The sequence below is a fragment of the Pseudonaja textilis genome, chromosome 3 (assembly GCF_049901715.1).
Source record: "Pseudonaja textilis isolate UNSWEBS1 chromosome 3, rPseTex1.2, whole genome shotgun sequence".
Classification (NCBI taxonomy): Eukaryota; Metazoa; Chordata; class Lepidosauria; order Squamata; family Elapidae; genus Pseudonaja; species Pseudonaja textilis.
The window spans coordinates 75,320,780-75,345,769 of record NC_141992.1 but is presented as its reverse complement, the minus strand read 5'-3'; the positions used below and the strand labels follow the sequence as shown (position 1 = coordinate 75,345,769).

General features: G+C 38.8%; 1 protein-coding gene across 1 annotated transcript in view; it reads left to right on the top strand.

The window, feature by feature from the left end:
* The window catches only part of LOC148126168 (uncharacterized), a 278,790-nt gene extending 254,584 nt beyond the window's left edge, over window positions 1–24,206 (top strand). The window contains exon 5 of the mRNA XM_087930129.1: window positions 17,534–24,206. Coding sequence (XP_087786255.1) covers window positions 17,534–17,612 — 79 coding nt within the window. The 3' untranslated portion in view covers window positions 17,613–24,206. The remainder of the gene's footprint in view (window positions 1–17,533) is intronic.
* The last annotated feature ends 784 nt before the right edge of the window (window positions 24,207–24,990 follow it).

Sequence of the window (24,990 nt, the reverse complement as noted above, 5' to 3'; positions counted from 1 at the left end):
AAACACCGACCAAGATATTCCGAATACCCACAAGACTTGAGTGCAAAAACTTCTTTGCTTCCTGCAAAGAACTCGGTTTCTCAGCTGGCTTTTATATCTTGAGGGAGGGGCCATTACCTTGCAACCTTACCCAAATCACCCATGCTGCTACAGCTGCTCTTTCCTTCAAGCAGCTCTGCGTGCACGCGCACTGGGCACAGGCTCTGTTGCCAACCTCCACAATCTCCGATGGCAGCATTCAACTTCCTGATGGTCCTGGCCCCATCCCTGCATCACACGCAGGCCCCTCATCTGAGTCCTTGCTCTCTGAGACCGTCCGCACCTACTGCTGGCGAACCACAACACAGACTGAATCCAAATCTCCAGTCAAACATCCAAAACCCAGTCTTTCCCCCTGACTGTCCCCAGAAATGGGAAAACTTTTAAAAACTATCCTCCCCATTTTTACTACGTGACTTTTTCACACTTAGGACCATTACATCATCCTCGTGGTTATGTGATCAAAAGTCAGATGCTTGGCAACTGACTCATAATAACAATAAGAATACTTTATTTGCGGTCACAGACCAAAACACAAGTACAATAAAAGAAGAACATGAGTAAATTAGTCATGAACAATTGGTCACCAAAAACTTGACTAAGGGGAATTACAGCGTTCTCCTCTGATAGTTACAGCTCTTGAAAAAAATTTGGAAACCTGAGAAGTGATGTATGAGGAGCCATCCCCTAGACAATATAAGAACAAATTACTAACAGTGGGTCTAGAAGGGTCTGTTTCAAGGAAAGTCAGTAACTTAGATCTGCCTGCGTTATACATAGGGCAATATAAAAGGACATGCTCCACAGTTTCAACCTCAGCTCTGTCACAGGGGCATAGCCGCTCGTTAATCGGGAGCCTCTTAAATCACCCATCCAGTAATACTGAGGGCAAGACATTAAAGGTAGCTAGGGAGAAAGCTCTTCTATACTTGGGAATGGTTAGAGTGTAAAAATAGGAAGCCATCCTCAGTCTGTAATTATTAAATTGGCTGAAGATAAGAGGGGAGCAAGTTTTGTTAGCTCTGTCTGGTAGACATTGCAAGTCAATGTCCACAAGCTGTTGGACTACCCTAAATTGGGCGTCCTTGAGGCCCTAATCTCCCAGGGCATCCCCCGTAAAACCTAGTAGGTGTAATTTCTTCATCAGCTCCCTCTCCCAATGAGAAATATGAGAGCCAGCAAACGTCAGGGAGAACTACCAGGAACTGCCAGAAAGAGCACCCAAAACCACCATTTAAAGGTGTTAATCCAGGCCATACATTCGACTGATCGAGTGCCCAGTTCCAGGTACATCGGAGCAAAACCAACACAAGGAGGAAGACCCAGAAGTTTTCTAAGAAAGACAGCCTAGGTTCTTTCAATACAATCCTTGAAGCCCCGTATCCATATGGGAATTCCGTAAAGAGTTTGAGCCAAAGTTCTGGCTTTGTAAATATGCAGAGCAGAAGGAATAAACTGGCCTTCTTGGGTATAGAAAAATCTTAAAATCTGCTGGTGACTACAGGAGGCCAAATTCAGCACCTGGGTTCAATGTCTAGTCCAAGTACCAGTGTACTGAAATTGAATACCTAAATACTTAAAATGGAAAACCTGCTTAACAGCATTACCATTGATAGCCCAGTTATACAATTTCCGGTCTCTAGAGAACACCAATACTTTGGATTTGTCATAATTAATGGACAAGTAGTTCTCAGCACAGTAAGACCCAAATGCAGAAAGTAATCTTTTCAGACCTGGCCTTGACAATGAAAGGAGGGCCTCATTGTCAGCATAAAGGAGAAGCAGGATCTTCATAGTTGACAGCTTTGGGGCATGGGACTCAATATGTCCAATGTGGAAGGCCAAGTCAGACAAGAATAAATTAAACAAAAGAGGAGCCAGAACACAACCCTGCCTTACTCTGTTCTTAATTGGGATAGGATTTGAAAGTTCTCCCTGCAAACCACACCTGACCTGACTAGAGGTCTGGTTGTACAAGGATCTAATTAGGAACAGAAGACGTCTATTGATAGAACTTTTGAGCAGTTTTGACCACAACAGTCCCTGACGCTGACTTTAGGTCGATAAAAGCAGTAAAAAGTTTGCCACCTGGTATGGTAGTATATTTATCGACCAGGTGCACTAAAACGAAGCAGTGGTCCAGTGTGGCACAGCCCACTTTAAACCCAATCTGTTCAGCACCAATAATATTAGACTCCTCAACCCAAGTGAGGAGTCTATGTTGGTCATATTTATGACGGTGACAGTGTCGCAAGGTCATGTGAACTCTTTTTGGGACTTTCTGGCAAGCAAAGTCAATGGGAAGCCAGATTCACTTAACAACCATGTTACTGTCTTAACTGCAGTAATTCACTTAACAACTGTGGCCAGAAAGTTCGTAAAGTGGGGCCAAACTCACTTAACAAACATCTCACTTAGCAACAGAAATTTTGGGCTCAATTATGGTCATAAATCAAGAGCTGCCTGTAATTTTACTTCTTCATCGATTTGTAGGCAAGGCTTACAAATACCAAGGACCCCACAAGTTAATTTGTTCATTTGTAATTTTGAAAGGTTTTGCAAAGAAAACTTTGTAAGGTAGTGATTTCTAAAAGAAAAAAAAATGCACTTCTTCCCGTATGGTTATGGAGTTAATTATTATGAAAATGACTCCAGAGGCATTCAGTTAAGAATCAGTCAAAAAGACAGGTGTGGTTTATTTACTAATTTGCCTACTTATTTTTCTGGAAGCAAAAATCTTCAAATTTGAGAGCAGGAAGCGATAAGCAGTCATCAAACACTGCAAAACGCCCCTTCAGATCTCACAGCTTATGTTGAAACTCTTTAATATTCCTGGTCCTAGGAGAGAGAACTAGCAAAGAACAACATTTATTCTACGATATATTACTTCAATATCTTTCCTGCAAAACAAAAAACAAAAAAACCCAACTTATGATAGAAGAGCCTTTGTAAAATTCTTCACTGTGATTAGAAGCCAGAACTGTCAGCCTCAAAACTTCTTCCCTTGTTCTTCTTTCTCACCTCTCCCTAGCCTCATATTTTTCTTGCACGAGGACGTGTGTAAAAGCTACCCTGAGCTCTCTGTAAGAGCAGGTAGGATGTAATTGGAAAGACTAATGTAACACATGTGTCCTCTTTGTGATAATCACACTCCAGGCATTCAGCTTCTGTGCCAGGCATGTTGTCCTTAAACAAGTACAATTAAGCACTTTCAAAAGTATTTGGCCCTCCACCACTGACTATAAAAACATCTGCTCAAACTTTGCTTGTTGAGCAGGCCAAATTAAAGTGAGTTTCTTAATGAGATTCAGCTCCTTCCAATGTATGTTCAACAGTCAGAAACATCATATGAGCCTCCTTGGAAGCGGTAGGAAATGCTGGATAACTTTGACTAAAGTTTAAACTTCATTTAATGCAGAAGCATTGCAGTTACTTCTCCTGCTGGGAAAAAAAAAACTTGCTAGGCCAAAAAAGGAAAAAGGTGCAAAATTTCAATGAACAGATCTGTAATTAACAGTCAGGATTGGTTTGTACAAACATCATTTGTGTATGCTGATTAATAAGAGTTATAGTGCACAGTTCTGTGATCTCAAAGAATGAAATATGAGGGCACCACAGCATTCCCATTAAATTAAATGAGAATGCCGTAAGATCTTTGCTATTGGCACCATAGAAGTCTTTCATGAATGGTAGCACTGTCATGGAAAGCTTTCTTTAATGGCTAGGGAACATATTAACTTTCTCCCTGGACAATCTAACCTGAATAACTTACTCTGGCAGCAATTTTCCTAATGTATTTGTTTCCTCTTTTTTTCATATCCTTAATTCTAGCATGAAACCTAGGCATGCCTCTTGTTTTTGCTGGCTGTATCTTATTCTCCTATGGATAGGGAGAGAGTGAAACAGAGACCCTTTTATTTGCACACATTAGAAGATGGATTTGATAAAGAGCAGAATCATCCATCAGAATTGGAAAAAAAATACTTTCATTGGGGTGAACAGAGACTAGGAAAGTCACACAAAGACAGCCTAGCTCTTCAACACAGAGGTGCCATTAAAACAGGGCAATGGGGTCTTAATTGGATCTTATCTTCTTCTGTGAGTACCTCTCTTAACTTGAATCTTAAATACATGTAATAAGCTATGCCAATTTCAGTCTGTACTTACCAAAGCTCTTCCAGGCTACAGGTTTGCATGATATACCCAGAAATTCTTGCCAGTGTAGTACATATTAAAAGGTGGCTTCCACTCTATGTTGGTAATCAAGAATTCCCTACCCAAACACAATCCTAGGAGTTGACCAATGCAAAAAAAGTATTCAATGACATGATCTAACCTTAGCTTCTTCCTAGCAAATAGGAAGGAAAGATGGGAATGTTGCACTAACAGAAAAATAGGATAGTCATCCAGAGACACTTCATTCAGTAATGGACAATTTCTCCAAGAGTGAAACATCAGTGCAAATGCCTTTGATTTATTGGTTGCCATAAGATTATATTCAGAGTAAAATCAGCATTTCCCCAGTATATAATATAGCAAATGATTCTTATCTGAAGGGAATATGTAGACCATGGTCTTCAAACTTGACAGCTTTAAGACTACTCCCAGAATTCCTCCTCTAGTCATGTTAGCTCAGGAATTCTGGGAGTTGAAGTTCACAAGTCTTAAACTTGCCAAGTTTGAAGACCCTTGATGTAGACATTGCATGATATAGCTGTGACTTTGTGCAGTCTAAATGTTGCAAAACAAGTAATTAAACGTTGCTTAAAAGGGGGACCTTGCCTATAGATTCCACAATTTAACATGACTGGTGAATTCAGTAACTATGATCATAATTGTAACAACCACAACATAACCTTTATTATTGTCTGTGATCAAATTCTTACATAAATTCTGTAACAAATGAGAGAGAGGGCAGATATCCAGATGAGATAAAAAGTTGAGCAAATAAAAGAAAATAGATTGAAAAAATATAGGAGTGTGTGAATGTATTTTAGTCAGTGTTGATTCCTGGTGTCTGCTGGACTGGTCCCCGAAATTTTCTTGGCAAGATTTTGGAAGTGGTTTTGCCATTATCCACTTCCTAGGACTGAAAGAGTGTGATTGACACAAAATCATCGAGTTAGCTTTATTTCTAGGCAAGACTAAAACTCACAATCTCCCAGCCAAAACATCACCAAGATACTCTTAATCTTACACAGGAAAAGACCCGAACACACCTCGGCCTACATATATATATATATTTAATTTCTTAACATGGGTATTTTCATTGAGTGGTTTGTAAACTGCTGTCAATTTTTCTTCATTTAGCAGTATAGTAATAATAAATAATAATAGCAATAATAATAACTCCATCTGGCTGTTGTCAATATGAGTTACCTAGCATTTATGTACAAAAAGAGTGAACAACCATCAGGTTTAGTCTGCATAATAATACTCCATATGCATGTTTTCTATTGTTTTAATGATTTTTTTAAAAAAACAAATGATTAGAAAAAATAATTAAATTAAAACTTCTAATAATTCCCAAAAATATTGGATGGATGGAAGGAAGGAAGGAAGGAAGGAAGGAAGGAAGGATAGATAGCAGGTTGCTACACACACACACACACACACACACACATACAACACACACACATGCTAGAAGAGAATCCACAGTTTCTGGCTGTGAAAGGTTGCTTGCCATGATAAAAAGCACACCATAGAACTGGTCAATTATTTGCCTGTGATCACAAATGGCAAAAGAATAAAAGAGCTAGACACCACATTAAAGGCACGTTGCATATGGTGAAGCTTGTTTTCTGAAAATAGCCACTATCTGCAGAGATTAAAACTGGTTTCCAGATGGCTGCTCTTAAGAAATTCTGTGTTTCTCTAGATCATCGTCCCTAATTTGTTTTATTGTTAATAAATAATAATTTGAAAGTTGCCAAATTATTTATTACATAGATTAATATGCCACCCCATCCCAAGAGTTGTTGAGAAAAATTGAGCTTTGCACCAGTTGTTGAAGATTAAAGTTCTTTCCAGATGAGGATGGGAAATTTATATGGCTTTTTCTATCTGACTGTCTGGTGCACGGAATGCTAGTCCTGAAATGTCAAAGTAGTTGGCAGCAACTCTGTGACACACATGAAATGACACTAGCCACTGATGGAACCCACCCATTTCCTTCCTACTGAGAGGAGCCATCAACAGAGCTCAAGGTGATGTTGGAGTGAAGTTCATTATGTTGACAAGATACATGGGACAATGTGCTGACGATAAATAAACCAATGCCAAATGAGTTAGACTCATCAGCTGGTTAATGAGCAGAAATGTCAGTGCCCTTTTTATGTCTTCAGTAATTTTAATCTTCTGGTTGTTTACTTAAACAATCATACAATGCCACCTGAATGGTATGGAAGACATCTACAGGTCACTTAGGCCTCGTTCACCTATACATGGATATCCCATGAATCTTCTACAGTTGATCAGTAGGAACTGAAGGTTTGCATAGATGCCACTAACAAGGAGGAAATGTAAATGGATTTATATGATTTTGCTGGGGGTTTGTCAAAGCAGTTTGACAACAGCCTCCAACTTTTGCAGCCTGGCCTGATGGAGCAGGGGGAGAGGCGAACTGGGCAACGTGAGCAATGCCTGTGCAGCTCGACTTGTGTAAGTTGAGCTGCGCAAGTGCACACTGGGCTGCCACTTGCATGGCCCAGTTTTGAATAGGCCACAGCCCCGTTGGTGGGCCAGGGGTTGGGGACTTCTGTGTTACATGACACACAAAAGACCTGTTGCTGTTACACTGCTTGTGTGAAGCAACACATATTTTGCAGCTATACACAGCTACTTCTCCTTCTACAATAGTCTTGTATAGCTATTGAAATACGCTATTGTACTCTGCTGATTTTTCTTAAGGTTAGGACTACCATTTGCATAAATCTGAATGACCTTTGTCATTTGATTTGGGAATCTGTGGGACAATGTAGCTATGCCAGGACAGATTTCATAAGATCTCATCAGAAGTATCCAACAGACGTCTTGTCCCCACATTTTGGATCTGCTGCAATTTGCAAGGTTTTTTTAAGAGCATCCTTCTATGGAGTATATTACAAAAATCTAATTGAGAAATAACAAGGACATGGATAACCACAGGTCCTATCAGACTCTTCCAGGAAGGGATGTAGTTGGCAAATCAACTGCGGCTAGAAATAGATGTTTCCTATTTTACCCTGTTAACATCAGATCCGGTCTGCGATCTAGCAAAGAAAGTGGTCTACCAAAGAGGCTGATATAAATGATGAAGATGGGAAGACAAAAGAGACTTGACATTTGCTTATACATTACAATTCTTGATGATCACTCTCAGAGGCTTCATATGGATTGTAAATAAGGGCAGAATGGGACCTTGCAACTCAAGGACTGTGATGTGAGGCCCCAAACTCCTAAGACAACCATTTGGAATCTGTGTCCAGGTCAGAGTGGCCTCCAAGCACCAACACTTTAAGACAGTACAGGGAGATACCATGGCAGAGGGTAAAGATCCAGGAACACAGACTGAGAAATGCTACCAAATTATGCTCCTTCAACAGATCATCTGTCAAATAACCAATACACCTCTGTGCTTAAAATAGGCCACCTGTTTGAATATCCACCTAACAATGAATCTGGTCAAGTTTTCTATGTCCTCTCGGTAACACCTTGAGTTGGGTTTTTGTGCAGCTTAACTGTAGCTGTTGCTCTCTGCAGAAGATATATTAAAAGACTGAAGGGCCCTCTATAGACCCATCAATGATAGGGATAGGATCACGGCATCATTACATATAGTAGCTGTGTGTATCCCTGAAAGACCTGAAAAATGAAATTCTGTTTAAGTCGGATGATCAACCATGGAATTGTTATAAAGAAATCAAGTAACAATGGGGCAATAATACAGCTTTATATAACCTCTCTCCTAGAAGAGATTCAGTCAGAAATCTGACCTCTTGCATTGGATCTTATTTTAAGACTAGCTCTATACCCGTGCTTCACTATGAAACTATGTGATTGGGCTTAGTTTTGGGGGAGGAAAATAAAGGGGGTGGGTAGAAACTGTGTCTCTGCCTACCAGCATCCATCAGTATTCATCTGGCTAGCGTCCTGTCAGTGTGTGAGAGAGTTGAGGGCTGTTTGGAAACTCAAACAGTATGTGTTGTATGAGCAAGAAGGAGACAGCAAGGAGCCTGGGCATGGCTTAGCTCAACTGCTCTATACTAAAGCTGCTTGGTGCTGTGAAACTGAAACTGAAACTCCTCTCCTCTGCTTGTGTTTTGCATTTGGAACAGATTTCTTTTCAGGTGGGGAGGGTGAGTACAACTCCTTAGCATCAGAGTGTGTTAATAATAATATACGAAACACTAATGCTCTGGTGGTCATTTCGAAAAATCCTTTCTTAGTGAGCACCTAGAAGCCAAGAGGAACATATGTGCCAAATTTCAAGTTTGTAGGCTTTACTGTTCTGGAGATTTTGTGATGATGTGTGAGTTGTATTTCGCTTTTATATATATATATACAGATTAGCTTTCGGATGAACTCTGCATCTTGAGTCTTGTCTATAAATATTTCATCAGGTCAGTAGATTCTGGATTACTCATTACATTCTGCCACAACCCTACCACAGGTAGTCTTCAGTTTCTGGCAGCAATTGGGAGCAGAATTGCTTTTACTAAAGACACAGTTGTAAAGTGTGACATCACTGATTTTGCTTGCTGAAAGCCAGCAAAGAAAGTCACAAATGGCAACCACAGATAATTGTGGAGACACTGTGATGACCAGAACTCTGAGGGCCAGTCATAAGTACCATTTGCTGAGCACCATTGGAAATTTGAATGGTTGCTGAATAACTGGTCATTAACTGAGGACCCCTGTATATTGTTTACAGCCTATATGAAACCTCTGAAAGCAATCATCAGGAGTTGTAAAGTTGAATGCAACCTATTGGCAGATGACTATCAGATCTCCTGCCTTCCAAGTTCCATGTATTAATTTGCTAATTGCTGTCATGTCCAACAGAAATGAATTTAAAGTATTCTACATTGGACGATGGATAAGTCAATTATTCTACCCCACCCCTCCACTCCCTGTAGCACAGCTTTTTCAGCTGGCTTCTTCCATCATAAACAGGCATAGCCTAAGCACCAGAAAGCCATCTGTGTAAAGGTCATAGTAGTTGCTCAATTGCAGGCAGTCAGTTTATTTGAAATGAACACAAACACCCTGAAGATTTTAATCATCAGGTCCAAGAGATGAAGAGTTTTACAATTCCAAGGGAAGGATGGTGAATGAAAGAAATAAGAGCTTAAAAACTGACCTGTGAAATGACAAATGTATCATAAATAAAGCAGTTGGTAACAAGTGTAAAACCTTCACCACTTCACTTGAATAACCAACTGCCTTCTGCAATGATAGCTTAACTATACTAGCTTGTATGTCTAAAGGAAACTAAACATTAACTCAGTTGCATTTTTTTAAAATCAAACTAGGAAGGCAAGGAGAAACAAATTTTGGGCTTGACGGTTCTACTTAGCTTTGTACAGAATGCCGGAGGATGACTCCCAACATGAATGGAGTCAGATGTTGGAAACTGGGCAAAGCCATTAAAAAGAAATCAACAAATCCAATGAATAAATCAATTAAAAGCTCTCCTTCCTCTTGCTTAAATATGATCTGCAGCTATAATTTGTGCTTTTAAAGTAGCACTATTTTACAACACTTTATTAAGGCTTCCAGATCTGGGCAGTAAAGATTTGGACAACTATAAGTGCTACAGTCAGATTTATTTATTTTATTTTTTATTTTTATCTATCTATCTATCTATCTATCTATCTATCTATCTATCTATCTATCTATTTATTCCAATCACCAATTGTGACCTTCCCAGCCAGCTTCGGGGGGGAAAAAGCCAGTAAGAAATCCAGATTCATTTAATAACTGCATGATTAACTTAATAATTATTCGCTTAACAACCATGGCAGAAAAGCTCATAAGAATCAGGTGTGACTCACTTAGAATTCTGGTTCCTATTGTGGTAACAAGTGAAGGACTGCTTCTATTGCCTTTTCTATAGAGACATCCAGAATTCCATGATTTTTAAAACAAAAAACTCCAGGTACTTTGAATGGTTTTTACATAAATTGTCTACTTGTAGATACCATTAAGTCTTATGAAAAGTAGTAATATTTTGCTAGGAAGCTTCCTTGAACGCAGCACTGTCATAAGGAGGATCTCAACATATGGGAAGATAAAAATCTGTGGTGTTCCCTTTTATTGGATTTCACATAGATTTTATTAATTTTTTTGGTAGTTCATTGTATTATTATTATCCTGAAGCAGCATTGTGAATTTGATTTATACACACAGCCCAATCCGTGCCATGTTCTATATGCTTCAGAAACGTCAGAATATGTGTGCCACGGAAGTTATCTGCTGGTATAAGTCAGAGGTGGTATTCAGCGGGTTCTGACCAGTTCTGGAGAACCGGGAGCGGAAATTTTGAGTAATTCAGAGAACTGGCAGATACCACCTCTGGTTGGCCCCGCCCCCATCTATTCTTCTTTGGTTGCCCTGCACAGGAGAACGGAGCTGGAAAGCAGGTTAGTGGGATGGGGAAGGAATGGAGATTTTGCAGTATCCTTCCCCTGCCATGCCCACCAAGCCATGCCCACAGAACCCAGTAGTAGAAAAATTTGAATCCCACCACTGGTATAAGTGCTATGTCTTTCTAATATGGAGATTTCTCATCCTGCTGGTTATAGAATGAAAGCTTTTGACCTGCTAAGTGCTTAACCAAAGACATACTGCCTTCTTCTCTTCACTAGGATGGCCAAGGATAGCCCCAAACAAACCAATATTCACCAAGAGGGAGGGCAGGAGAGGGAAAGTACTGAGGGAGAACGGACTCCCAACATGTTAATTTTGTTCTCCTTTTCGCTAAAGAGCTATGATTTAATTAGAGCAGAAATAATCTTAGCATTGCAAACTTGGAGAGTTGCTTTAATTGCATTGCTGTTATATTAATACTGTCAACTTCTTAGTAGATATTAACTATCCACAAATAATGCAGTCAGTCACTCTATAATTTTGGATGGTAGAATTGGAAGTCCGGCTCGTTCTGTTTTCTACCCTACTCTTAATTGCTAATAAATTTAACTTTAATCAGAAGGAAGAATTGTGCTATTTGATTTCCACACACGAGGTCATGATTAACAATGACAGGAATATTTTAGCTTTGTGAATTCTGAAATGTCCATAACTATAAGCCAGAGATGGTAACAAGGCAGCCATAAAGTGACCTTGGGAGATAGGATGTAGAGAAGCAACCAAGATAATAGTCAGATAAAGGGCAACTTAGCCCACAGCAGGCATATGGACAGGGCAAGTAGCTAAGAAGGGAACCTCTCTAGTTTCTTTTGAGGCACAGTGGTTAAAGTGCAGTACCGCAGGCTACTTCTGCTGATCATTGGCTGCCAGCAGTTCGGCAGTTCAGGTCTCACCGGCTCAAGGTTGACTCAGCCTTCCATCCTTCTGAGATCCATAAAATGAGGACCCAGATTGATGGGGGCAATACGCCGACTCTGTAAACTGCTTAGACAGCGCTGTACAGTACTGTGAAGTGGTATATAAGTCTAAGTGCTATTGCTATTGGCTATAAAGGAAACAGAGAAAGAAAAATGCTCTTTTAGACTTGCCAGACTTTGTTAATGTAACCTTACAATAAAACAGAATTAGTTCATCTACCCATGTTTCCTATCTGGTCTACTTTGCAAGACTCATATCAGTCTTGCAAGTCTGAAAGTGCACTTCTACCTCCCGCACCCACCGTCCCTTTTACAGCTCAAGAAACTAAAAAGGGTATTTTCTGAGCCACTTGCACTGCCCACACTGCAGTTGTGGGCTAACTTGCTTTTATCTGGCTATTCCCTTAGCTGCTTCTCTTCGCACTGCCTGCCATAGTCATTCCCACATAACCATTACAGGAGCTCGGCTCAAGGCATTGTTAGGCTGGTTAGCCTACCTGTCATTACCTAGCAGTGATTAAATACCTTAAAATTACCATGCAAAATATATTAAAGCTGGGAATGCTTCATATTCCGTTTAGGTGATGAGTGGAGAAAGCAGAATTGTAACAGAATCCATTTTGTTCTATTTGTTATCTTGGAGATTGCATAATCTGTCCATCCCGCTTGTCAATGTAGCTTATGAAGATTGGACTTTTTTGTGACCCCATTTTGTTATCTCTTGCCAACATTCACCTCCTCTATTAAGGAAGGATGCTGACATAAGTAAGACCCATATGGTGTGAGCCTAGCCAAGTATGATACTTTCATATACTACGATAGCAACATGGAGTTACATAATTGTTTTGGTGATGACAAATCCACTACTCAAGTGATGTACCAAGTAGCTGAAAGGTAAGCCCACATGATAGCATCGGCCATGCTTGATTTATCATAATAATCTACAACCCAGACTGCTGAAATATTTGTAGAATATCAGGATTCAGCACATCCTACAATGTTCTTCTTTTGAAACTGAGCAATGTTGCCCTATGTGAACATCTGCTATTAGCAGATATTTCCTTTGTGCTCTAATTGCTCAGAAAAGGATATATAGTGCATAACCTGACCAACCATCACAGGGAGTGAAGTTTGGAACACGGAACACATTATTCTCACTTTGCCCCGCTGACAGATACTATAGGTGCTTATAGCAAAGTAGTTGTTCCACCTACTTTGACTTTCCACCATTTTTCCTTTTCTAGAAGGTGCCTGATCATATATTTATTAAAGATGTTTTCCAAGGAGATATTTAAAGGATATTTCAGGCAATGCCTCAGTACATTCAGTATATTCCATGTTTAGAACTCCATTCCTAATTTCATTAACTCTTATTATGTCAGACATTGCCTGGGCCTGAGTCCATGAAAATTGTTGCTGGGAATAACACATATGTGCAGGTATTTACTAGCTGGTTTTCTCAAGATTGAATTTTCTGGCACGTCATGGCAAGAGTGATCGTTTTCCAAAAACTGTAGAATAAATGTATTTACAAAATTATAAAATTGATTTCCTTAAAGCATTGATATGAGAAAAATGTAACGTTCAAATGTAACTTTGGCCACAGAAACTGGCATTATGTTTTTCTCCCAGTCCAGCCTATTTCATTGTTTGGTTTTACAGAGATAAATGAAGGGAGATCCCCATTTAAGCTGCCTTGAATATCTAGAAAAATGGGATGGTGTGAGACTAAAATAAAATACTCTTTGGTTGAAAAAATTCCCCAAGTGACTTATAAGTCAATAAAAGCAAGATAATTCATGTTGTCAGGTATATAGGCAGCAGTCCCCAACCTTTCCAGGTCTGTGGAGTGGCAGTGGCTGTGTATGTGGCAGGAATGGTTTTGTACATGTGCCGCCGCTCACACAAATGGAGCTTTGAATGCTCACTCACCTTGTGTGGCCCAGTTCCCAACAGGCCACGGACCGGTACCATGGACCGGAGGTTGAGGACCCTGGTCTAAGGTCTATAAAAGGAAGGGAAAGGAAGGCTGGAGAAGAAGAAAAACCAAGAAAAGTAATGAAGCACTTCTTAACTTTATTAATGTTAAAAGATCGTTGGAAAGACGTGATATAAGTTTAAAGAAACTAGGAGCAAAATATTGAGAACAATGTCTCATATTTCCGGTTTCATGAGATGGCTACTGGATCCTAACTGTGGGACAACCAAAGTTCATTTGAACCTGGTTAAAAGAGACAGAGCGGAGATTCTTCTTTTACCTCAGTGTAGAAGGAAAGATTATAACACTGCCATTTTCTGATAGCGCTCTCACTTCCATGGTGGCAAAGTATGTTTTCTCTCATGCCCCTTTAGGTCTAAAATGAATGTATAGGCTTTAGGATGGAAAACAAGGTAAATGTCTTTTTTTGATTTTATATCGGTCAATAGAGGAACATTAGCTTATTATTTCAACTCAGTGGAAGAATTTTTAACGAACAACAACACAATCTTAATACTTTAGGACATGGCAGTCAAACTCACAGCCCAAGGGCCAGATACGTCATGCGCTGGCCACTCCCCCGCCCAGTTTAGCGAAGGGGGGAAAATCCTGATATGTCACGTGACAACCAGTGGTGATATTCTACCAGTTTGACCCAGTTCTGCCGAGCTGGTAGCGCCAATAAGCAGTGGAGACCGAACCGGTTCTCTCCAATGCTCTGCTGATGGGCTCACCCGCCTGCCCGGGCTTCCATACTAATGTTGATTCCGTGCTTGAAGTGCAGTTGCTTTGCACGGCACAGCAGATTTCCATGTGGCAGTTGCTGAAGCGACCGGGAGAGTGCAGGATTGCAGGAGGTGAGTCAGAAAGCCTCTGCGCCTGCGCAAAGTGTGTGTTTGCATGCATGCATGTGCAAAGCGTGCCCGCCAAGCCACGCCCATCGAACCAATGGTAAAAATATTTGAAACACACCACTGGTGACAACGCCGTGACAATGTGAATTTGACACTCCTGCTTTAAGACAATGAGACATACTGAAATTGGATCTTTCCCATTTATCTAATACTTTTAAAACTGGTCTAATCTAAGGACCAAACTAAACTGCTTCAGCTTGACTAAAAAGAAAAGTGCTAGAAAGAACAGGGCCATCCACTAAGAAGCCCTGTCAGCAAGACCGTACTTAGGCAAAGGGGAGGATTTGCAAACAAGGTCTCTGTTCATGGCTTGAATAGAAGAATATGTTGAAATCTGGCAAGGTATTGCTTGATACATCATGGAGCTCTCCATAAAGCCTTTTCAAAGGTAACCAGAGAGCCAATTTGGTTTAATGGTTAAGGCACCAGGCTAGAAAGCAGGAAAGGGTGAGTTGTAAAAACCATCTACGTGACTTTGGGCTAGTCACTCTCTCTTTCTCAGCCCAACTCAACTCACAGGATTGTTGTGGGGAAAGTAGAAAAAAGAAAGTGTGTTACATATGTTTGCTGCCTTGATTTATTTATACAAATAATAAAGGTGGGAAATAAGTAAGCAAGTTAGTAAGTAAATAAATAAATAACCCAGCATTATTGCCCTTACTTGAAAAAAAGAAAAAGCACAGGCCCTGAGGATGTATAATTTTGCATTTTAAATTTAGTGAAATCATCTTAACTCCAGAAATACTGTATTGTAATACCTCTTACGGTAAATCTTCAAGTTCCTTATTCCTTAAGATAAGTGCATAATTTTATTATATTGTTCTTGTTGTCTGGCTGAATGTTCACCAGCTCAATTTTTATTTGGCAGCCCTTACCCTCTTTAATTTTCTAAATTTAACCTGTATATTTGACACCAATAATTCATGGTCTGTTCCACAATCTGCCCCTGAAACTGTCACAGCTGGCTCGATTTCCTTTTCACATTTTCTGTTTCCTGTATTTCTATTTCCTAACCGATAGTCCACATGATTCTGGTTTTCTATCCTGTGATATCTAAGTGTAGAGTTAGCATTTCTGCCACTTGAAGCAGATGTTGGCAATGAACAAAGAATTGTATTCACAAAACGCTTATTGGCCCCTGTCCTAGATTATTGCATTTATCAAATCCAAGTATTCTTGTAATTATAGGCTCCTCCATTTCTCTAATTTTTCTTTTTCCAATTACCATAACGAGTGCTACATTGTTTTTTTGATGTTTCATTTAGCACTACTTGCAATTTGTTACACAATTCCTCAGGATCTTCCCTCCCTGTGTCTATATTAGCTTCATTAACTTCAGATACTCACTGAATATCTACTGATTCTAATAGGAAGAGAATTACATCCTTCTTAATTCAAATCTGTACTTCTTGGGAGATCTTTCCAAATAGCAGCACATTCCTCCTCTTTTGATACTGGCACTATCAAACTAATTTTGACTTTGATTGGGTCACATGATCAGTTCCTGTATAAATCCTGTGCTTTTCCTCAAACAGCCCATCCTGGAAATGTTATCATCTGGTACCCAAACTCCTCTGTAGGTTTTGGTCATAGCCTTATCATCTCATGACAATAATACAAAATTTGATTGCTACTGCCTGAACTAGGGGTTTCCTGCCTGAGCAGGAGGTTGGACTAGAAAACCTTCAAGGTCCCTTCGAAATCTGTTATTTTGTTATTCTGCCTTTTTTTTTCAGACTGAAGTTTGTTCTACTTTGACTTTCTTGGTACTTATAAAGCCTTATCTACAGCCCTGTTGCATGTTATCCTTAGCGTCACACCATTTTCTTGACCTTACTGAGAGGAAAGGATGACCTTGCCAGTAGCTCCCATCGGTGTCACTTTTAATATCATTGAAACTATTAAGCCTTGCCACAACGTCAAAGCATACACACACACACACACACACACACACACTCAAAAGAGGGAACCAATGCTACACGCTAATGTGATGTCCCCCTCCAAGTTCAGCAGAAATAAAGAAAGCATCCATGTTCTCTTTTGCCATTTCTTATGCCAGGATGAAAGAGTGTCAAGTTTTACCCGCTTACAAATCAGACGGAGGCAGAAGGGCTCTTTAGTTGTTCAAATGCTTTGAAAAATGAGAGACACGGAGCAATTTAGATTACCAGTGTCTAGGAGTAAATTGTGCAAAAATGTCAGCCTCGATGGCAAAGTTCAAGATAAAACAGTGTCTGCTAATTTAATCATTTACCATGAAAATACCAGTTATCTTAATCTTACATGAAGTTCTAAAGAGCAAGGCACATAGTTTTATGTAATTGAATCAGGGCTCTGAAGAAAGAAAGGAAATATGAAATGCTTGCTTCTTAGCATTCTTTTTTTTAGCAGGCACTGCAAAAAACCTTTACACCCCCCCTTTCAGGATTATATAAACCATTTCCCTTTTAAGTTTATGAATGTATCTGACAGGTTTGAGCTTATAAAGTAATGGAGGGAAAGGTGAAAATCCTTTACCACACATAGTATCTGGGGCTGTTCCCTTGTTGAGAATGTTTGGGGATGTGGGGACAAAATTAGAGGACTGGAGACTAAAACATACAATGAACGGTTGCAGGAACTGGGCATGGCTAATCTAGAGAAGAGAAGGACCAGGGGAGACATGATAGCAGTCTTCCAATGTTTGAGGGGCTACCACAGAGAGGAAGGGGTCAAGCTATTTTCTAAAGCACCCAAAGGCCAGACAAGGAATAATGGATAGAAACTGAACAAGGAGAGATTTAACCTGGAAATAAGGAGAAACTTTCTGACAGAACAATCAACCAATGGAACAGCTTGCCCTCGGAAGTTGTGGGAGCGCCATCACTTGAGATTTCAAGAAGAGATTGGACTGCCATGTGTCAGAAACGGTGTAGGGTCTCCCCTACACTGGATGGACTAGATTGGACTAGATGCCCTACAAGGTCCCTTCCAACTCTGATTATCTGTTATCTGTGGGGTGCGGGGTGGGGGTGAAAAACCAGCTAAACAATTTGTCTATGTTCATTTTTCTTCAGATGCCTGATAAACTACTTTGCTGGTAACCTTGAGAAAGCTCGGATGTCTTCATTTTCCATCAGAGCAAGAACTGCATAGCGTCAACACCGGAGCATCTGTGGTTTTGTGTCCAGTTGGAGTCCACGAACAGCTGTGATGAACAGAGCCAGGATGGCGAAACAGGAGGCGGCAATGTCCGATGCTGAAGCCCTCTTTCTGAATGAAGCAAAATGAGACAAGGACAGAGGAACCCTACCGTAGCATGAGAAACTAAACAGATTGATTCTCAGTGACTCATTTAGCTTCAGGATTGGACAGATCTTTCCCCTGCTGGCAATTTGGCGAAGCATCAGTGGACCAGATACCAGGATGAATAGCTTAAAATAATTAAAGAGAGGGAGGGGGGATTGAATCTAAAAAACAGCTAGCCATCCAATTCTCTTCCATGCAATGAGAGACTCTAAGCAAATTACATTTAGGTTATTAAATAGTAAGTCATTGGATTTACCTCCGTTTGGCCCAAAGCAGGAAAGTGGAAAATATTCAGAGTCGATATTATTGTGTTGATGGGTGTTTATCACTGAGTGGCTGACTGAATTTTGGCAGGTCAATGAGATCTTTGACACATAAATGGAAAAGAGGCATTTGAAATCTCCCCTTCAAAGGAAGAGGAGGAGGAGGAGGAGGAGGAGGAGGAGGAGGAGGAGGAGGAGGAGGAGGAGGAGGAGGAGGAGGAGGAGGAGAGTAATTAATTAGGCAAACATTTTTGGTGTGAATATGGATGTGTATCAACCCAAAATTGCTTGCAGCCAAGAAGGTTTTTGTTTGGCAAGTGGGATTTTTAACCTTGCATTGACACTTGAGTTCTGCTTTGCTTCCATTGAAGAAAGTAGAAATGCATTGCTGATACACTTTCCAGGAAAAAACAGGGTCTCATCCTGGAAGCAAAATAGTGCTTTGTATTTCAAACATGAAACCAGAAGCAACAGGCTCATTTAGTATCAGTAAAGGTCAGTTAAAATTATAGAGACATCCTTTGGAGCAAATCCTCTGTCTTGTATTTGCATATTTATGAACTAGAGATTATGACAGCCCATTCCATTTATTAGAGCAGTGATGCTATAGTTAATAGTCTGTCAGCATTTCCATTATAAACTCCCTTTTTCAGGGTTTTAATATCCCAGCCGCTTGAAATCACGTCAAGCAAGCGAGTCACTTTTGTAGAGCCAGGTGCAATTTTTTTCCCCTGTTTGTTTTTCTTTAATTTAAAGTCAAAATAGATTAAAGGAATTTGGTCTTTTCTGACTTGGAAGATAAAGTAGCTAGAGCAAAATGAGGGGTAGTCTTGCACTTTCCTACTATCTCCTTGCTTGGGGTGTCTGTACTAAAACAGTGACCCTGTTTAAAATCTTTTCTCTCAAAAAGCTGCCCTCCAGATAACAAATCCATTCCTAGGTCATGCTGGCTAGGAAAATCTAATACAGAGAGGGCACTGGATTAGGAAACAGGATCTACAACTACAGTTTTTACAGCACAAACTTTAGTAGTTTGATTTAAAAAGAAAAAAAAAGAAAACTGTTCTGTTCTCTAAGTTATTTAGATCCTGAAAGATAAATTTTCTACATTTTAAAACACAGATCAGTTCACCTGAAATATTCATTTCAAAGCTTCTGATTTGAATTACACTAATATGGCAAGCTATATATCAGAGGTGGCATTCAGCAGTTCTGACCAGTTCTGAAGAACCGGTAGTGGAAATTTTGAGTAGTTCGGAGAACCGGCAAATACCACCTCTGACTGGAGATGTTACAGTATCCTTCCTCTGCCACGCCTACCAAGCCACGCCCACAGAACCGATAGTAAAAAAAAAAATTGAATCCCAACACTGCTATATATGTATATAACTAGAGCCAGTTTGGTGTAATGCAGTGGTGGGATTCAATATTTTTTTACTATCAGTTCTGTGGGCGTGGCTTGGTGAGTGTGGCAGGAGAAGGATACTGAAAAATCCCCAGTTCTTCTGGTATAGTAGTTTAAGGCATCAGGCTAGAAACTGAGAGACTGTGAGTTCTAGTCTTGCCTTAGGCACAAATCTGGCTGCGTGATCTTGGGCAGATCACTTTTTCAGCCTGCAATGGCAAAGCACTTTTGAAAAACTTGCCAAGAAAATTTCAAAGATTTATCCAGGCATCATCACAGAATTGGACACAACTGAACAGAAGAAGGGGAAAAATCATAATTCCATAATTATTTGGACCAAATTTATCTTTTCTTTTTAAAAGAAGAGAAAAGAAATTTAGCTTTGTAATGAAAGGGCTCTATAAGGGACTCAGATTACTAACTCTGCCGTGTAGACAGTCTTTTGAAAACAAGCTCATAATGAAATGTATTCATATATGCACCCTTTGATATAATCTTATGAATTACTTCCCTTCCATTGCTTGGATTTTTGTCTCAAAGGGACACTTCAAGAGACTTATATTTATATATCCAGTTAGGCAAAATTCCTATCCCTATTCTCTACAAATGCACATTTAAAAAGAAGTAATAACAGATTGATTGTGTAAGTTAGTACTTTCTTGTCTCTTGCAGACTTTGGCATCTAAAAATTGCAAGATAGGCATCTCTATACCTTTTCACAAAAGATGAGAAGTCCAGAGTATTTTCCACTCAAATTACTCATCTTATAGTATATACTGTATTGTATTCATGGCACAGTATTTTTCCTAGGGTTTCAGTAACGCTGTAGGAGCGAAGTAAAAATGTCACTAAAGGGCAGAAATAACCAGACTTGTGTATGGGTTCATTTTTCAAACTTTTGTACTAAAATTTTGGACAAGCTTTCAATTGGATGTTTGAAACCAGAATTTGCAAATTTGTCGGGTGAGAAGAATCAGTAAGTTCCAGTTAAGCTGATTTATTGTCCATGCCTACAATCAAGAATTTAGTCAGCTAATACCCAGCACTAAACTGATGCTAGACAAGAGTTAACAGAATTCAAGAGGGATTAGACTTAGATCATTTGTGGAAGCATAACGACTCCAGGCTAATTCCTCTCTTGACTCCACCCCTAGGCTCAGCCATTCCTGCTACAAAATCACAGATTTTGATCTCTAGCATTGAATTTGCAACGATGCAGCTATTAAGTTTTCTTTCTAGATCACTTTCAATAATGTGCAGTGAGTGAGTAAGTTTTATAGACATAAAACCAGAAAGAAGATCATGCCAGCAGTCTATTTAAATATATGGAGAGTATGTAATAATGTTTTATTAAAATATATTAAACCTGAAGGCAGACTTGGCACCAGTACTCACTATATACTTAATTTGCTGTATTTTTTTTTTTTTTGCAACCAGGTGGGGAAGGGTAAGAGCATGCCAAAGAAAAAGTTAATGTGTTCTTGAAAACTAATTATTATATAATTAGTTACAACAGGATATATGCAATTGAGTAATAATGTTCAGGGTGTGTCAGGCAGTTATTGTCACTGCCAACACTCATTTGGAGAGGAATTAAGCTTACACAAGGATTTACACCCTAAGCAATTGTTGGGATAATCATAAACAGTTTAAATGCTAATTACTTTAATAAATATTTCTGTCCATATTGTAAATGAAGCCTTCTTACCAAAATGCAGTTGCTAGACATAGAATGATTACTTAAATATCTCCCATATCAAGAGTATACTTATCATTTCATAATTTAAACCACACCCAACTTTACAAACAAAGCAAAATTTTGATCAAAATTTCATCACTTAATTTCCAAGACTTCAGCACAAGTAGACAACTTTCTCCTTTTCCTCTCCCATTCATATAATGTGTATATGCGCATCTCAATTTCCCTTCCCCTCCTTCCGTCCCCATTCATTAAAAACATCCTATTGAGGCATAATTTCAGGTCAATAGGTTGGAATTAGTTGGGCTGTGACTAAGTTTGAGAGAAAGTACTAGCTTGTGAAACAAGAGCAGCTTGATAAAACACAAGAGGACGATGATAATACTTACAAGTCCTCTAAGAACTAGACCTGACTACACTTCAAGGATAGTCTTATCAGGCCCCCAAAAAAATTGGATATTAGGGGAAAGAGGAGACCAATTTCCCTTTGAAACGTACTTAAGTTCAGAAGACTCATGTCTTAGGTCCCACTTAGAAGCTAAAACCCCTTCAAGAAATATTAAAGAAGTAAATGTGCTTAGGTAAAAAGAAACAATCATCTATTTTTCTTCTTTAGTGATGATAAGATATTGTAACAAAAGTATTGAACTAGTTGAACTAATACAAATTCCCATATAGCTCATTAATCTCATCTTCATCTAACAATATGCATATTTTGTGATGTGAATTCTTGTAGAAAAGTAAAAATAACTGGAATAATAATTATTCTTATTATCATCAACAATAACAACTACCACCATAGCAAAATATTTGTGTTAAGTCTTTGGCAGTGAACCATAGGATTCCTGGATACGAAAAAACTGGTTTGATTTTTGTTTTAACATTAAAATTCCCAAATATTTTTTTGTGACCAAGATTAAAAGTTGTATTTAGATGGTTGTCTTTTCCTTTGAGCATTAATGCAACTTGAATTGACTCTGAAGTGAAGGATGAATTTTTTTGTAACTTGTGTTGCAAATAAGAGACAACAGGAAGATGAAGGAGGAGGAGGAGAAGCAGTAAACCCTGCTTGTTTCAATGGAGAAATAATTAAGACCACAGATTAATTCAGAAAACGCTCTTGCCCTCAAAAATGTTGCGATTGAATGTAAATCCTAAAAAGTCTCTCCAACTTAGGAAGTTGATTCAAGTGTCTTTAGGGGCACTTCAATAGCATCCAGAAAACAAAACTACTGTTTATTTTTTCATCATGAGTAACACAACCAGAACATGTTATACAAACACTTCTGTACAGCTGGAAAAATAACAAGTACTTTCATGCATGTTTTAAAATTCTGAGTTAAAGGATCTGAAAAATAAGGCACATATTTTTTTCTGAAAACATACTTCTTTGTACCATCTAAGATATGAAAAAGATGTGTCTTTTGTGGCAAAGGCAGTTACTAAACTATTCTGTGACCCATGTCCTTTCTTTCTCTCATTTGAACATGGTTATTTCTTCCTGAAAAAAAGATTAGAAATTCAGGTGTAGTTTAAGAAATCTTATCTGGACTACGTGTATAGCACTTGTAAAATTTCTCTGAGGGACAAAAGCATTTGGCAGATGAGTTCTGCCCCCCAACCCCCCAAAAAAACCCTATAATGTTGAAATTAACTATCTTAGATGTGGTATCTTGGCACCAATATCACCTACAGTTATAGCGGGGAACAGGAGTTAATTCAGACAAGTTAAAAGAAGTCAAGATGGTGGCCATAACTATGAGATAAAAGCCATGTATCCATGTTATGTGCCTCACAACATATAAAAAAGGGGACGGGAGATTCAGCATATGTTTGTGGCCATCATCTTGAGTGATTTGACCCCCTTCCCCAATGGGAAACCCTGAGTGGAAGAAATGCTTAGAAAATCAATCAGTTTGAAGGGGTTTGTTGAGTTGAGGAAAGCAGATTTCCTGTGAGAAGGTTGGGAATGTATGGTATATGAAATAGTATTGAGAAACACTTTAGGGGTCAGAGTGAATTGATGCTGCCTGGAGAACAGTCAATAAGAGTGGTCATAGCCCACAGTTGCATTATGGGCGAAGAAGAGGCTCAGAAAGGACTCTTCCTAGTTTCTCAGGCTGTAAATGAGACAGTGGGAGATTTGTACTTTAAGGTTTGCAAGATTCTGTTAATGCAGTTTTACAATAATTTAGTTCATTTGGTTGTGTTACGTGACTTCTCTACCCAGTGTGTTGGCAGTGTATATTAAAAAAGTACAGTAAAACCTCAAAAGAGAGCTCAAATAATATAAATACCTCAATAATGGCAGACTTTATGCTGGAAATGTGAACAGCAAGAAGGGACATTTTATGATGTTTGTGGATGAGTGAAAAAAATAAGATTCTGGATTAAAATCCCCATACTAATTCAAAGGATTTTAAATATATGTGTAATTGACACTAGAAGTTCTTTGGGGAGGGGATGGACAAAGATCTGGAAAAAAGTGTTTTGTACATAATTACAGTGAATTATTGTATGTATAAATATGAAACAATTTGGCCCTATCCACAGTGGAGGAATGAAAATGATGGAACTTGCTATTTACAACTATTAGAAAAGTAGTAGTATTGGTGGATAGAATGGATCAACCCATATTTTGACAAACAAAGGGACCCTTAACATTACATCTTTAAAAATTTACCAAAATCAGTAAGTTAAAGAAATTCAGAAGTTTACCATTTTATGATATGCGTCATCATCTTGTCTTGACTTTGTAGAAAACCATGCTGTCTTGTTAATCTGTACATCTCAACTGTCAAGCAGAATGGGTTATGTTCATTTTAAAATGACTTTTTAAAAGTATATATATTATAATTATCTGTTGCAAGAAGAGATTTGGGGATGCTTTATGCCTAATCTTAGATAAGTAAAGATTTGGTAGTATGAGAAACATCTGTCTACCTAGAACTGATATGCTGTCTTCTGACCTCCATTCATTCTTCACTACACCCTTGGTTTAAAAGATATTAACAAACTGTACTTCAATGCTGTTATTCTAACTTTTATTAAAACTTTGCTGTAGTTGTTTTTGATTACTTTCTGGTGGCTGGCAAATCTTGTCCTTGGGGAATATTCTTGGCAAATGCGCATTCTTAGTCCAAAAGTATTATTTTTATTTCCCTTGGGAATTCCAATAGAATCCTTCAAGTGTTCTCTACAAATATTGGACAAAAAGATATGGGTGATTAAATAAATTTTAAAAAACCCAGATTGAATCACGTTACGTGCTAAGTACTAAGACAGTGTTGCTTTCACAAAGTTATTTAAAATAACAGCAAGAGCAAGAGCTGTGTTTTCCACAATAATACAATTGCTAAATTTTTAAAGATACATCCATTTTCCAAAATCTAACTTTTCCAGATGTAGTTTTGTTCTTCTGGAAGGGTTTTAGTCTTGTTTTGATGTGGTCAGGAGGTAAAATGGAACACTTCAGAGTTGCTTAAAACAGAAGTTTTCATACAGCACAGCACCATTGTTTCTTTTCTATTTACTTCTACCACTGAAAACATTTTGTTAAAGAGGTTATATAATTGTTCCCATTCACTTGTACAAGTGTGATTTGGGTGATGTAGGGTTGGAATTAAATCAAGTGCCACTTCTTCTATTAAGTAAAACACAATAGAGAGATTTATTTACAATCTAGAACATTGCAAAATATAGAACTGGAAAATTGCTAAGAGCTGATTCCACTTCAGCATTCAGATAGAGTTAAGTACACTTAACTTATAACAACTTTTGATAGACTATCTCTGCCATTATGGAGATGTTTATATTATTTGAGCCAGAGGTGGTATTCAACCGGTTTGCACCTACTCG